Source organism: Siphateles boraxobius, unplaced genomic scaffold, assembly GCF_051911475.1.
Source record: "Siphateles boraxobius isolate OS27281-9 unplaced genomic scaffold, OSU_SipBor_1 41, whole genome shotgun sequence".
Classification (NCBI taxonomy): Eukaryota; Metazoa; Chordata; class Actinopteri; order Cypriniformes; family Leuciscidae; genus Siphateles; species Siphateles boraxobius.
The window spans coordinates 3,350,525-3,364,971 of NW_027509042.1; the positions used below are offsets into that span (position 1 = coordinate 3,350,525).

General features: G+C 36.0%; 1 protein-coding gene across 3 annotated transcripts in view; it reads right to left on the bottom strand.

Annotated features, from left to right (window-relative positions):
• matn4 (matrilin 4) overlaps positions 1 to 14,447 on the bottom strand; it is a 32,256-nt gene that overhangs the window by 12,711 nt on the left and 5,098 nt on the right. Inside the window, exons 2-18 of one of the 3 annotated variants that reach the window (XM_077197835.1) lie at positions 13,947 to 14,063; positions 12,478 to 13,041; positions 11,249 to 11,371; positions 11,037 to 11,159; positions 9,984 to 10,106; positions 9,583 to 9,705; positions 8,694 to 8,816; positions 8,052 to 8,174; positions 6,978 to 7,100; positions 6,542 to 6,664; positions 6,139 to 6,261; positions 4,932 to 5,054; positions 4,313 to 4,435; positions 2,254 to 2,376; positions 1,304 to 1,717; positions 506 to 658; positions 118 to 222 (exon numbers count right to left, since the gene is read on the bottom strand). In XM_077197835.1, coding sequence (XP_077053950.1) covers positions 118 to 222; positions 506 to 658; positions 1,304 to 1,717; positions 2,254 to 2,376; positions 4,313 to 4,435; positions 4,932 to 5,054; positions 6,139 to 6,261; positions 6,542 to 6,664; positions 6,978 to 7,100; positions 8,052 to 8,174; positions 8,694 to 8,816; positions 9,583 to 9,705; positions 9,984 to 10,106; positions 11,037 to 11,159; positions 11,249 to 11,371; positions 12,478 to 13,041; positions 13,947 to 14,019 — 2,785 coding nt within the window. In that variant the 5' untranslated portion in view covers positions 14,020 to 14,063. The remainder of the gene's footprint in view (positions 1 to 117; positions 223 to 505; positions 659 to 1,303; positions 1,718 to 2,253; positions 2,377 to 4,312; positions 4,436 to 4,931; positions 5,055 to 6,138; positions 6,262 to 6,541; positions 6,665 to 6,977; positions 7,101 to 8,051; positions 8,175 to 8,693; positions 8,817 to 9,582; positions 9,706 to 9,983; positions 10,107 to 11,036; positions 11,160 to 11,248; positions 11,372 to 12,477; positions 13,042 to 13,946; positions 14,064 to 14,447) is intronic. The other 2 variants (XM_077197836.1, XM_077197837.1) reach the window with 2 other exon arrangements.

The following is a 14,447-nucleotide window of genomic DNA, read 5'->3' on the forward strand; positions in this document are numbered from 1 at the left end:
TGCTGGCCTTAATAAACAGCACTAATGAGCAAAACAATGGAGCTGCATGGTGTAGTTGAATGTGCTGAAAAGAAAGCATATTGTTTAAAGGATTTGTAATAAATATATAAAGGATATGTTTCTGGGTGAGCTGGTCTAGGGTGGACATCGTAACCTGTTGGAACTCCACAAGACTTTCACAAGCGCAGGGGTCCTTAACCTCGATCTCTCCTTGACTCTCAGCTGAAAAATTTTGCAATAGGTGAGGATGAAATAACAACTCTTCATTATAAAAATAATTGGCCTCAAATTTGCATTGGCAGAAATGCAGATGTGAGGGAAATGCTGTTTATAGTGAATATACTGTATGTATAGGATACTCATTGGCACCTTCTTAGGTAAATAATGTATGTGTGTGTGTGTATATCAGGCTCTAGATGGTGCTAAAGAACAACATACTGTGTAATTATGTTTGCCATCTAATTCAGATTTATGTGTGTGTGTATTCTCAGTGTTTCATTCGCACCTGCGCAGACATTGAGTTTGAGGTTCTCTGCGATCTGGCTGATGGCAGTGAAGTCGGCGCTGTAGAAGAAGTGTTTTTCCACAGGCTCAGAGGCAATCTCTCTCAGCTCATCCTCCACAGCTTTACCCACACCAACAGCATACATTGTGATACCTGAAACACACAAGACACATCGAATGTTCCAAAGGACAGACCTTTCATGAAAAAGAATGAAAGGTATATCATTTTTATTTTTTGGTTAAGTGAGAAGATTTTTGGTTAAGCTTAAGCTTTTTTGGCTGTCAATTTTTGATAAAATCTTTTTCTTTATTAATTTTATAGGAGGTTTGCTACAGAGACATATTTGATAACATAAAAATGCATAAATTCTAAAAAAAAGATATAAAAATATCTTTCAATCTGTCCTAGAAATAAATAAATAATCTAAAATATATATAAGAAAATATTAATATATATATATATATTTAAATAAATGTTAAAAAGCTAAACTAGACTAAATTTGAACTTTTTTCAAGTTTGATAAAGGAAAATATGTTTACATATATTTTTAAATATTTTAAACATTTTGGAGAATTTAGGATATGTCTGATTACATAAAAAAAATTATTTATCTAATTTGTTATAATCTGTTCTAGAAATAAATAAAAAATATATAAATTATTATATATTTACAAAAACAGCTAGACAGACTAACATGATCTGTTTCAATTTTGATAAAGTTTTTTTTTTTTATTATTAATTCTAAAGTGTTTGTATTATTTCTGTGACTGTAACACTTTGGCCCCTTAATAATAATACCTGCTTCTTTGGCCTTCTTGGCCCACTCTTGAATTTCATCCTGTGAACGGCCATCCGTGAAGACCAGGCCGACCCGCGGGATGTTCTTCCCAGCAGGACGGGCTCCATCAGCCTCGGTGAAGCTGTTCTCCACCATGTGTTTGAGAGCCAAGCCTGTCATGGTTCCCTTCTCCATGTATTCCACATTCATCACAGCCTTTTTGATCTCTTCTTTTGTCTGATACATGCTGAGCGGGAACTCTGTCCGCACTCGGCTTGAGTACTGGACGAGACCCACGCGTGTTCCTTTAGGGGAGACGTCCAGCTGATCCACGACCTGGTTGACAAACTGCTTGACAAGCTTGAAATTCTGTGGCCGCACACTCTTGGAACCATCGATGAGGAGGACTAGGTCGATGTTGGAGGATCGACAGGCTTGAAGAGGGCAAGAGAAACAAAACATGTATTTCTAAACGGTGACAAATATTTGTAATGCTTAGCAGAGAAAGTGGGACATTTTTGATTTTATTTATAAAGGTATCTAAACGTGTCTCGTTGTGCCACAAAACCTTTTGCACTCAAAGTTTTACATATTTTACCAGGTGCTTTCCTGTGTAAAACTCATTAGTGAAATGTGCAAAGTTTAATATTTATTTTTTTAATATTTATTAAAAAAAACTTTGGTTCTCCTAAAACTATGAGCAATAGGAATTCTAATGGTTATACAGCTTACTTAATTAAAGTGATCTCTGAACATTAAACTGAGATAGAAGGAAGTGTTTCAACACTGAAAAAAAATACTTCACCTTTAACAACAAAGCATGCAGTTCTTGCAGACACCAATAGCAAATAGAAACTTTTCCAGCTTTAGGAATTCAGCTTTTAAATTTTCCCTTAATTTCCCCTCTTAAACTGATGTTTAGGACAATCTCATCTGTAATATGGGACATCTGAATGAAAGCGTTCCTTACTTCCACAGGTCTTGCCATCGTCCTGAAGCACATGGCCCTCAGGACATATACAGTGGTATGATCCCGGAGTGCTCACACACTGGTGTTCACAACCATGTTCGACTGTGTTGCACAAGTTATCCGCTGCAGAAGAGATAAACATAAAGAGCTTGTCTTGAACCACATTGAAATCATGTAGGGTCAGTAAGAAAATAATACTTTTCTTCAGCAAAGATGCAGTAAATTGATCAACAGTGAGATCAATTCATTTCAATTCAATTCAATTCACATAGACATTCATATTTCAGTTTCCACAAAATATTAAGCAGCACAACTGTTTTCAACATTGATAATAATAAGAAATGTTTCTTGAGCAGCAAATCAGCATATTAGAATGATTTCTGAAGGATCATGTGACACTAAAGAGTGAATGCATATTTAACGCATAATGCATATACATGCATAATTTAAAAAAAAATGTTTTTTGACACTTATTCAAATAGAAAAACAATAAAAATATGACATTATTAGCAGACAGAGAGGAAATCTGGTGAAAAGATGACTGGACTCTTTAAAGCGAACGTCCAGAGCCTTCAGGTAAACTTAAAAAGTGATAAACGACACACTTGATATTTTTGGCCTTTCCAGCTGTTTAAGGCCAAGGTCTGGGAAGGCCATCAGGCTTAAAGAGGGGGCGCTGCACTTCCTTGCCAGCTGATTTTGAACAGTTTTAAAGGAAACCATACAGTGTTGAGCAATTTGAGCGCAGTTTGGGAACAGAATATATTTATGAGGTGGATTAATCTGAAAATCAATTCGGACGGTCAATAAATCTTATCTTATCTCAGATGTTGTGAAAGCAAAAAAAGCTTAAACGATAGTTAGAAAAGTAAATGTTTTGCTTTTGAAAAACATGCTGTTGTTGTAACCAATAAAATATAGACAATAATTCTACCGCTGCTTAGAACTATTATTTTTTGCAATTGTTTGGGGAAAACCTACTAACAGCGGTTTCTGTGCATTACACTGGGAAAATAGAAATTATATTAATACCAAAACTTCTTTAAGGGGACATATTATGCTCTTTTTCAAGGTCTTGATTTTGTTTTTGGGCTCTACTAGATTCATTCTTGTATGTTCAAAACACACATTAGTTTTCACATATTTTACATTGTTGCAGCCCCTCTCCTCCCAGTCTGTCAGTAACGCTTTTTCTGTCAGGACCACTATCGTCAAATACGATTGACAGTTAGCACACAGTTTGGATTGTCGGTATGGTTCTGTTCTGGGCAAGAACTCCCTGTGCATCCATGCAGCCTAGCATGGATAAGAGCAGGGAGAGCAGCAGAACAGAACAGAACCGAACAGAACAGACCAGAACAGAACAGAACAGAACAGAACAGAACAGGACAGAACATGAATGTATTGCAGATATCATTCATTAATTTTAATGTCCAACATAATTAGAGAATTTTAGCTGGAGATGGAGGAGGGTAATTAGCTCCTGAGAAACGCGATAGCTGCTGATAATACTGAAGGAGCTTATATAGCCTACTGTATGCATGCAGTGATAGGCGTCGTATTCCTATAGGTAGACATGGATCAGGTGAGATTCAGCTGATGCAAACTTGACTAACGTGACCGCTTAATATTTAGTTCCAGTCTCTACGAAGCCCCTACTTCCAAAACATGCAGTGTGCTTAGTGGTGGTCAATCACTTCGAGCGTGTTTTGGAAATGTCATCATAATGAATCATAAGTTTCAACACACTTCGCAACTATCGTGTGCTCTGATTGGTCGGCTAACTAAACCAAATCAATGAGGCTTCGCCCCTTTTTTTGCATATGCTTTGGGTGGGAATTATTTAAATTAGAAATACTGTGACTAAAATAGAGGCGTTTCAGAGAATAACTTCCTTTGTTACTCACTTTGTGCTTTGTAACTTTGCAGACCTTTTTCATGCTCAAACAGCAACATTATACACTAAAGAAAGTTGAACATGAAAAAGGCGTAATGGAACCCCTATAATCCACTTTAATGGAGTCAATAAAACAGGATCAGTGCGGTGCTTGATACATACACTGGCAGGTCTTTGCGTTCTCCTGAAGAGTGTATCCCTCATTGCAGCGACAGTAGAAACCATTGAGCACACCAACACAGTGATGATCACAACTGTGATTCCCAAATGAACAGTAATCGATCACTAAGAGATAAAAACAAAGGAAATAGTGTTTTAGTGAGCAAACAGTGCAAAATATCCAGTAAATTGGAAATGACTTTACTTGAGGGGTCTGCTCATAATGCAAACATTTTTCCCCCATAAGAATAAGCAAAGATTTATACTTAAATGCATTGGGTAGAGAATATCTCCTTAAAATCTGTCATGCAAAACTAACTACCATCAGAAGTCAATTGGTTAAAAAAGATATTAAATATTATATTTTAATGATTCTGAAAAGGTAATAATTAGAACAAAATAATTATGAAAAGCACCCCCTGTTGTGACAAAAAACAAGACATGCAAGATCATGAGGTAGTAGCTGTCCATTTTAAGAAATTATTACGGCAAGAAAAAACAACATTATGAGAGCTAAACGCTTTAAGAAGCCTGTTGCCAAGTTAAACAGAGCAAGCATGCATGATTAGCATTGTGCATAGATCTGGAACAGTGATCATGTGGACCAGTTACTCTCACTAACTTGTGCAGGTCTTCATGTCATCATTGAGAATGTATCCGTCCTTACAACGGCAGTTAAAGCCTTTGAGGACACTCACACACTCATGCTCGCAGCTATCATTCCCAAATGAGCAGTAATCGATCACTGGAACAGGAAGAGGATGGCAAGAAACACACTTTACAAAAGCAGTTTGTAGAGAACACTGCAAGCATTACACAAGTTGTATGTACAGATAAGCACCCATAAGTTACTGTTTAAAGTTGTTGTTAAATGCTTAAGAAGTAGACTTTTAACAGCTAAAGCTTATATGCCCGGTTTCACAGACAAGGCTTAAGCTAGTCCCAGACTAAAATGGATGTATTAGCTGTTTTAACTAAAAGCAAACTAGCATTAAAATCTTAAAATATATCAGTTTCATTGTTTTGTGTCAAGATGCACATCAGTACTGTTTTTTTTTTTTCTAAGGCACATTTATAAAAGCTACTTACATGTCCTAATTTAAATATGGCCAACTCCTGATTTAATCCAAGCCCTGTCTGTGAAACCTGCTTTAATGTAACAGATGTGTTTATGGTTGTTTTGTTGTCCTTGAGATGTTTTATTGATTGATTGATTGTTTTGTCCTTGCTGTTAATTCTTGTTCTGGTACTAGTTGCTTTTTACCAGCAAACCCTGTGGAAGCTAATTGCTGCCTCATTAAAAATAAAAAAATAACATAAATAATAATAACGTTGTGACTTGACTTTTACAATTGCAACTTTATCTCCCAATTATTTCAGATTTACACTTCTGGGTTAAGTTTTTTTATTTTTTTTTACGTTTTTGAAATAAATCTTTTATGCTCACCAATGCTGCATTTATTTGATTAAAAAAACAGTACAAACAGAAATATTGTGAAATAATATTAAAATTTAAAACAAAATTTCTATTTGAATATATTTTAAAATTTAATTTATTCCTGTGATGACAACGCTGAATTTTCAGCATCATTACTCCAGACTTCAGTGTCACAAAAAAATCACTTAATATGCTGCTTAATATTTTTGTGGAAATAGTGATTTTTTTGTGAACAAATACTGTCATATTTGATCAATTGAGTACATATTTACTGAATAAAAATATCTTTCAACAAAAAAAAATCTTACTTGACCCCAAACTTTTGTATGGTAGTGTATATCTCATTTTATTTCTAATTAATATACATGTATGATATGTTGCCCTCACTAACTTGTGCAGGTCTTCTTGTCATCGTTGAGTGAGTATCCATCGTTACAAATGCAGTGAAAGCCTTTAAGGACACTCACACACTCGTGCTCGCAGCTATCATTCCCAAATGAGCAGTAATCGATCACTGGAACGGGCAGAAAGAAGCAGAGAAGCTCAAAATCTGGAGTAAGACTAGCAGCCAAAGTAGTTGGCAAAGAGCAAAATGTTTTGTAAAAGGAAGAAGCATGTAAGGAAACTAGAATTTTTTTTATTACATTTATTTTTCTACTCAGATGTGCTTGTTTTATGGATTTGGAGTTAAGCATGGACTTACTGGAATTATAAAAGACATGAAAGATTTTGGTTTTGTACTTAAGTATCAAATTGGGCTGTGTGTGGATTTGAATCATGTGGCCTTCACTAACTTGTGCAGGTCTTCTTGTCATCGTTGAGTGAGTATCCATCGTTACAATTGCAGTGAAAGCCTTTGAGGACACTCACACACTCGTGCTCGCAGCTATCATTCCCAAATGAGCAGTAATCGATCACTAAATGTGGATTAGATGGATTTAAGTGCATGACCAAACAGGAGAAACATTTCTCTTTTATATAAACGTTATAGTTCAGAATTTTCCACAGTTCTTTAAATCATGATTAACAGATAAAACCACAGCTCTTTTTGTGACCAAGTCTGTTGGAGATCAGTTTGGAAACCCTTGCTTGAACATTGGAAACACTTCATTCTGAAAAGCTATTATAAGTTTAGCGATGGATGGCCCAAATATTGATGCTAAACAACTGAGAAAAAAGCGAGGAAATTAAACGAGTGAATGTATAAATGGATAGTGAGCCTTCACTAACTTGTGCAGGTCTTCTTGTCATCATTGAGTGAGTATCCATCATTACACCGGCAGTGAAAGCCTTTGAGGACACTCACACACTCGTGCTCGCAGCTATCATTCCCAAATGAGCAGTAATCGATCACTAAATATGGATTAGATGGATTAGAATTCAAGGATATTACATGCCGTGCAGAATATAGTAAATATTTCATTAATCCCTAATTAACATTTTCTCAGCATTTGGGTATTTTGAAGGAAAGTTTCTTCCAAATGTTTCACAATATTTCTCAATTGTCTACCATGAATTATTAGAAAGCCTAAATAAGTCCACTACAAATGGCCCATTAAACAAGATGGGTGTAAGAGACTTTTTGGTCTCAATCAACAGAAAAAGTAAAGGATTTTTTTCCTGACAAGCACAATCTAAAGATTATCTCTATTTGAACAGTTAGTCCGAGCAAGTCCTCCTGGGAAGTTTGTATTTATGAGTCGTAATTACAACGGCAGGTGATTTCAAATAACTTTGGTCGGAGTAAAATGGCAAAGCACCTCTTCTGCATAACATTCAACAGGATTTTTTTTTTACTCTAAATCTACAAAATGATGCATAAAATGTGCATTGTGTATGTTTTTATAACATTTTTGAATGGTCTGTAAATTGTACGAATCATTATATATTCTACTGTAACTGTAAAATAATATCATATTTTGTCCATGCAACGTAGATTTTATTATAAATTAAAACAAATTTGTTCACTAATTTTCACAAATTTAACATTAATACAGATGCAGACTCTCACTGACATGCCCCTAACTTGGAATCTCAGGGCTTAAAGAAAATCCAGTTTCCCCACTCGTAATTACGACTTTGTGGTGAAGTTCGTGTGCGTTTCACTCGTAAATGCGATCTTTCCAACATGACATGAATGTACCAAGTGTTCAAACTGGAAAAACGCCACTTGTTTGAAAAGCTCTTAAAAGCTTAGCAATCAATGGCCGAAATATTGATGGTAAACAATTGACAAAAAGTGGAAGGGAATTGATTCTTAAGGAAGGTAGATTGTGAGCAGAATGATATTCTGCCTTCACTAACTTGTGCAGGTCTTCTTGTCATCATTGAGTGAGTATCCATCATTACAGCGGCATTGAAAGCCTTTGAGGACACTCACACACTCGTGCTCGCAGCTATCATTCCCAAATGAGCAGTAATCGATCACTAAATATGGATTAGATGGATTAGAATTCAAGTATATGACATTCAGTGCCGAATATGGTACATTTTCAAATTAATCTCATATATAACTTGTGATTTACAGCATTTAAATGCTCAAATTTAAGTTTCCTTCTACTTGTTTCTCAAGTGTCTACCAATGATCTTGATTTGGTCATCACATGCTCACATTGGGGACTTTTATATACTGTTTTTTTTTTTTTTTTTTGAAGTGAAACAGAAGGACAGGGTTTTTGGAGAGAGGCTGTGTGGCCTAATTTAGCAGCTAATCCTTGTAGACAAACATCTAAAATCAATGCAAGTGCTTTGAGAAAGAACAGACAGATGTGAGAGGAAGGATATTAGACCCTTTGGGATCCACATCTGTTGGTGTTCAATCTAGCATCTTTGCAATTTTTGCAAAGTACTTATGGTAGACAGTTAAGATAAATAGAAGGAAAACAGATTTTGAAGGAATTCTGTTGATTCCACGAATGTAAAACACTGATGATGGCCTTCACTAACTTGTACAGGTCTTCTTGTCATCGTTGAGTGAGTATCCATCGTTACAATGGCAGTGAAAGCCGTTGAGGACACTCACACACTCATGCTCGCAGCTATCATTCCCAAATGAGCAGTAATCGATCACTGGAACGGGCAGAGAAGAGTTAGAAAGCTTTGGCAAAGCAGGAAGAGCAAATTAACCACATCAAAGTAACATACAAGCTGTGTTTCAGAATAGTTAAGCGGCAAAAACGATGTGAATGTGTCTCTTTAGAGGTACTAGAGAGTAACTAGCTTCAGTCAGAGATAACCTAGCTTAGCTGCCTTCAAAACAGTTAAGCTTTTCCAGTAACTAGCTACTTTTGCCAACAAGTTGCAGTGTAGCATGGAAAATCTTCTTTTTTTTTACATATTGTTTACAAATTTTGTTCCAGTCCAGATAACTACTGCTTTGTAAAGAATAGCCTTGATTTAGTTTGCTCTTTTTTGATAGTAGCTTGTAGCACAGCTAACAAAAAGTAACTTGATTATAGCTTGCTAAGATAATAAGATAATCAATTAGCTTCTCCATGCTGCTCATAAGCAGCACTAGATTGTTTGGCAGTTTTTACTGTTTATTATAAAGTCTAGGTGGAACTAGAAGATAAAACACTAAAACACTTTGTTTTTGTTCAGTGGCTTAACCAGCTGGTAACAGCAGGAAATTGATAGATAAAGCGTGTGTTTTATAGCAGCATGACATGCGGAAGCTGTGATGACATTTCAAACTCTCTCTTTGCATTAGAGACTGTTCCATGTGCTTGAAAAAATGTTAGTTAGGATGATGTCTATGTCTAGCATGTGATTATAGGCTTGTAGTGTTGTGGGTATATAAAACATTCATATGTGACTTGTGTGTGCCCTCACTGACTTGTGCACGTTGTTTCATCCTCATTGAGTGAGTATCCTTCACGGCATTGGCAATAAAAGCTCTGAAGCACGCTCACACACTCGTGCTCACAGCTATCATTCCCAAATGAACAGTAGTCGATCACTGGAACAGGCAGACAAAAGCATGAAACTTTGGTGATGAGAAAACACATGCAAGATTCATCTTGAAGCATTTGGCTATACTAGCACAGAGCTACTATGCAAACATCCAACAAATGTCAGTTTCTCTTTAATCACCTGCAGTGTATTAATATGTTATAAGCAGTGCAGAATACTAATGAGTCACATACTGCATACTACACAGCATATACTGCATACTAATTTTAAAAAGTGTTGTAAGTGCAGGGAGGAATTATTTGTGTCCTGGTTGCTCTCACTAACTTGTGCAGGTTTTCAGGTCATCGTTGAGAGAGTATCCTTCGTGACAGTGACAATTAAAACCGTTGAGGACACTCACACACTGGTGCTCACAGCTATCATTCCCAAACGAGCAGTAGTCGATCACTGGAATGGGCAGAAAAGAGTTAGAGAAGTCTGTGTAATCAGGTGTTAAAGACAACATGCTTTTTGGATTTTAGTCCATGTCTATTCACTTCGATAGGCTAGTGTACTTCCTGCTTCATTCAGTGTTGTTAACTATAACTAAAATGGCAGTACTTTATTTAACAGTCCTGTTCCGCATGTACATACTATGTACTTATAGTAATTACAATAACTGATTTATAATCAGGTGCTAAACCTGAACCAATCCCTAAACCTAACCCCATGTAGTTACCTTATATAAACAGTACTTTCTTGGGTAACTACACTGTAATCCACTGTTACTACATGTACAGTAAAATAGACTAACCACAAACTTTTGTTAATTAAAATAAAGCTTAAATAAAATATAATGTTAGATGTAAAACTTAAAATTTAAAATTATATGTTTCTTTGGCAGTTACTAAAATTACTAAAACGGAAATAAATATAAATTAAAGCTAAATAGAAATATTTTTAAAAAATTACTAAAATGACAAAAATAAAACAACAAAACGAAAAGTCAATTAATTATTATTATTGTTTTAAATACTACAATAACAGCAGTTTCAATAGGAACATATGTTTATACAGGAGATAAATTCACTCTGTGATTTCTTGGGATCTTTAAGTTTGGATTTAAGTAATACATAATACTGAATTATGTATTCAATATACATAATACTGTTTAAATAGTATGAATAGTGTGGTAGTATGCTATTCCGAACGTTACCCTTGTCTGTATAGTCTACTAAAATAGACGTTTATGTAAATTTTACAATTCACTCAAATTGTTGTAATCATTATTTTTCAAACGATAAAAATATAAGTATTTTCACTAGTCATCTTAAACTGTACAACAACAAAAGAAGCTCATAAACACAAAAAATATCATCAAGCACGTGCATCACTAACTTGTGCAAGTTCTCTTGTCGTCGTTTAGTGTGTATCCCGTGTTACAGTCGCATGTGAATGACCCAGGGGAAGAGATACAAATCTGCTGACAATCATGCTTCCCTTCAGCACATAAATCAATGGCTGCAAGAAGCAAACACACACCTGTTGAGCACCACTGGAATGATAATTATGTCATACTTCTGTGATGTGTAATTTGTAAGGGTACACACGCGTGCAGGTCTTGCCGTCCTCATTGAGTGTGTATCCAGGCAGACACAGACAGTGGTAGGAACCAGGCGCACTCTCACAGATGTGCTCACAGCCATGATCTGACTCCAGACACAAGTCCATCCCTGAAAATCCAATCCACATATGAGAGCTGCGAAAGCAGGAAAAACTGAATTATAGTGTTCACAATCACAGGGCATAAAAGCAAAAGGATTCATATAAAGTCAGCATAAGATTTAAGCATTTGAATCCTTGTTGAAATAGGATATTCAACGAGAAAAAAATTAAAGATTTAAAGATCAAAGGACAACGTGAACCAATGTTCACGACCAATGTTTTTATTTTGTTTTGACTTTTGACAAAAATGTCCTTTAAACTAGTAAATTCCTCAAAATCCATCTTTAGTCAATTTTACTCTAACAAAAATGGCAAAGAATTTTTGTTGAAAAAAATAACAATAAAGAATAAAAATGTTAAGATTGTAATAAATTTGATTAAATCATTTTCAAATATTATTATAAAAGAATTTTAAGAATTAATTTATTTTTTCACGATGTATCTTAAATGTAAACAGTACCATTTAAAAGTGTGTGGTCAGTAATACTTTTTTTTTAATGAAATGTATAATTTTATTCAACATAGATGCATCACATCAAAAGTGACAGTAAAATCATTTATAATGAAAAAGATGGTCACACTTTAGATTAGGGTTCAATTCTCACTATTAACTAACTATTAACTACGACCTTTGCCTTGATAAACTCCTAATTACTGTTTATTAATAGTTAGTAAGGTAGTTGTTAAGTAAGGTAGGATTAAGGGATGTAGAATAAAGTCAAGCAGAATAAGGCATTAATATGTGCTTTATGAGTACTAATAAACAACCAATATCCTTGTAATATGCATGCTTATAAGCAACTAGTTAATAGTGAGAATTAGACACTAAACTAAATTGTTACCCAAAATATTATTAAATAAATTACAAATTTATTTTATCAAATAAATGCAGCCTTATTGAGCAGAAGACACTTCTTCCAAGAGCTTTACCTTTTTTACCAACCCGAAACTTTCAAACAGTACTGTATATCTTTTGTTATTGCTAAGGAAAACTTGCAACTTTGAGCTGAGGTTTGAGGTAGAAAAGAATCCAAAAAGTTGAAAAGTTCAACACAAATGTCTAGATTCATTCACTGAGGTTCTTGAGCATATTTCCCAGGGAGAAACACTTTACCACAAAGCTTGTCTTGGAACTGAAGCCCAAACTGGTGAATAAGGTCAAAGCTCTCCACGAGGAACACGTGATCCTCAAACGGTGGTGATGCCATTGCTCGCAGTGATGTCATATCGGCCCTGGCAACACCAATGGCGTAGATCTCAATCCCAGACTCTCTCGCAGCAGCTGCCACTTCAGCCACGCGGTCCTGAGGGCGACCGTCCGTCACGATAACAGCTACGTGGGGAACGTTGGGACGGGCGCCTTCCTCGGCAGAGAAGGCTACATTCATGGCGTAACGGATGGCCAGGCCGGTCATTGTGCCCTGTGCCAATGGAATGATCTCATTGATAGCTTTGACCATCTGCGCTGTCTTGCTGAAGGCTTTGAGGGAGAAGACGTTCTGGACCTGGCTGGAGTATTGGACCACGCCAACTCTTGTAGCTTCCAGACCAATGTCCATCTCATGGATGATGTCTATCATGAACTTGCGCATAGTCTCAAACTCATGGGGGCGAACACTGCGGGAGCCGTCGATGATGAACACAAGGTCAACCGGACCAGATTTGCACTTTGGTTCAGCTGTAAAATGTGGGAAAATAGAATTAAAAACCACATAATGACAATATTGACACAGTTTAAAGTGAGTATGAGAAAACAAGTACAAGTACAAAGTTCTTTATTGGCATTGATGGTTCCATGAAGAACCTTTTACATCCATAAAACCCAACCCAAGTGTACAAAAGGTTCTTTATAAAAAGATTCTATAGATTACTAACATATTCTTGACACTTAGGAAAAAAATGGTTCTTAGAAGAACTGATCACTGAAAGATACTTTAGGGAACCCCAAAATGGTTTTAATGACTTTTGTAATAATTTTTAAAAGGGATTAGAAATCCCTTCCTATTATCTTTTGTTGCTGACATTAAATGTTGTCTAATCAAACTCTTTTCAGGTCCAAATTAATCCGTCATTTAGTAGTAAAATTATGAAGATGGTTGACCTGCTCCTTGGTATCCATGAACAAAATGATCAGAAATAAAATATCTAGTATACATTAAATAAAGGTTCACCATCAAAGCAAGGATAAACATGCTTTGTGTGGTGAATTAATGGCTGCTAAGAGCATAAACCATAGACATTTAAGAGGCATTTAGAAACCAAACACTCAAATTATAAAGACAATATTATGCAGTCCATTTTACTTTTCAGCCTAACCTCATGTTAATAATTTTGCATATTGAGCCAATGAAGTTCATGTAAATATAAACATTTTGGTTTGTAAAATCTGGATCGTGAATCATTTGAGAACCGCAGATCTAGCTGATAAAAAAAACATGCTCTACCATGGCCATCTGATTTGCCAACACAATCACAATTGTGCCACCACTAAATGCTTAGTGTAATAAACAGACTCTGAGGTAGTGTCTACCGCTGTTACTGTCAAGATTGATTTATTAGTGTTATAACGGCGGTTTAACCAACCTGATTTAGGTCTTCCTTCTGTTGCAGCCATTATGGCTATTAGCACACCAACATACACCAACACACGTGTCATGTTTCGTCGACAAAGGCCCAATCTCGCCGTGAAAATCCCACTGGCTGTAGGTGGAGAAGAGAAGGAAACAGAAAAATTGCAGGTCAAAGGAAATCTGTGCTTTAAAGGCAGCCATACATTCCAGTCTGAGCTTGCAATAAAACGGCGACACCAAACAGATGGTCCACAGCAGCACTTCTAAACAGACTGTTAACATGAATGAGTTAATAGACTTATGGGCCAATCACACCACCACAGGCTCCGAGTTCAAAAGCTGTGTGAAGTAATTGCTGGAAAATAACTGCGTCTGGGACACTGGCGCTGTAAACAGAGTGCTGTCAGTCACTTTGACTTTCGCAAAGGGATCTACCTCTCCAAGGGCCTGATAAGGGTTATCACTATCAGTGGTCATGGTATCACTAGTGTGTGTCATGGTTTGGCATGAATTT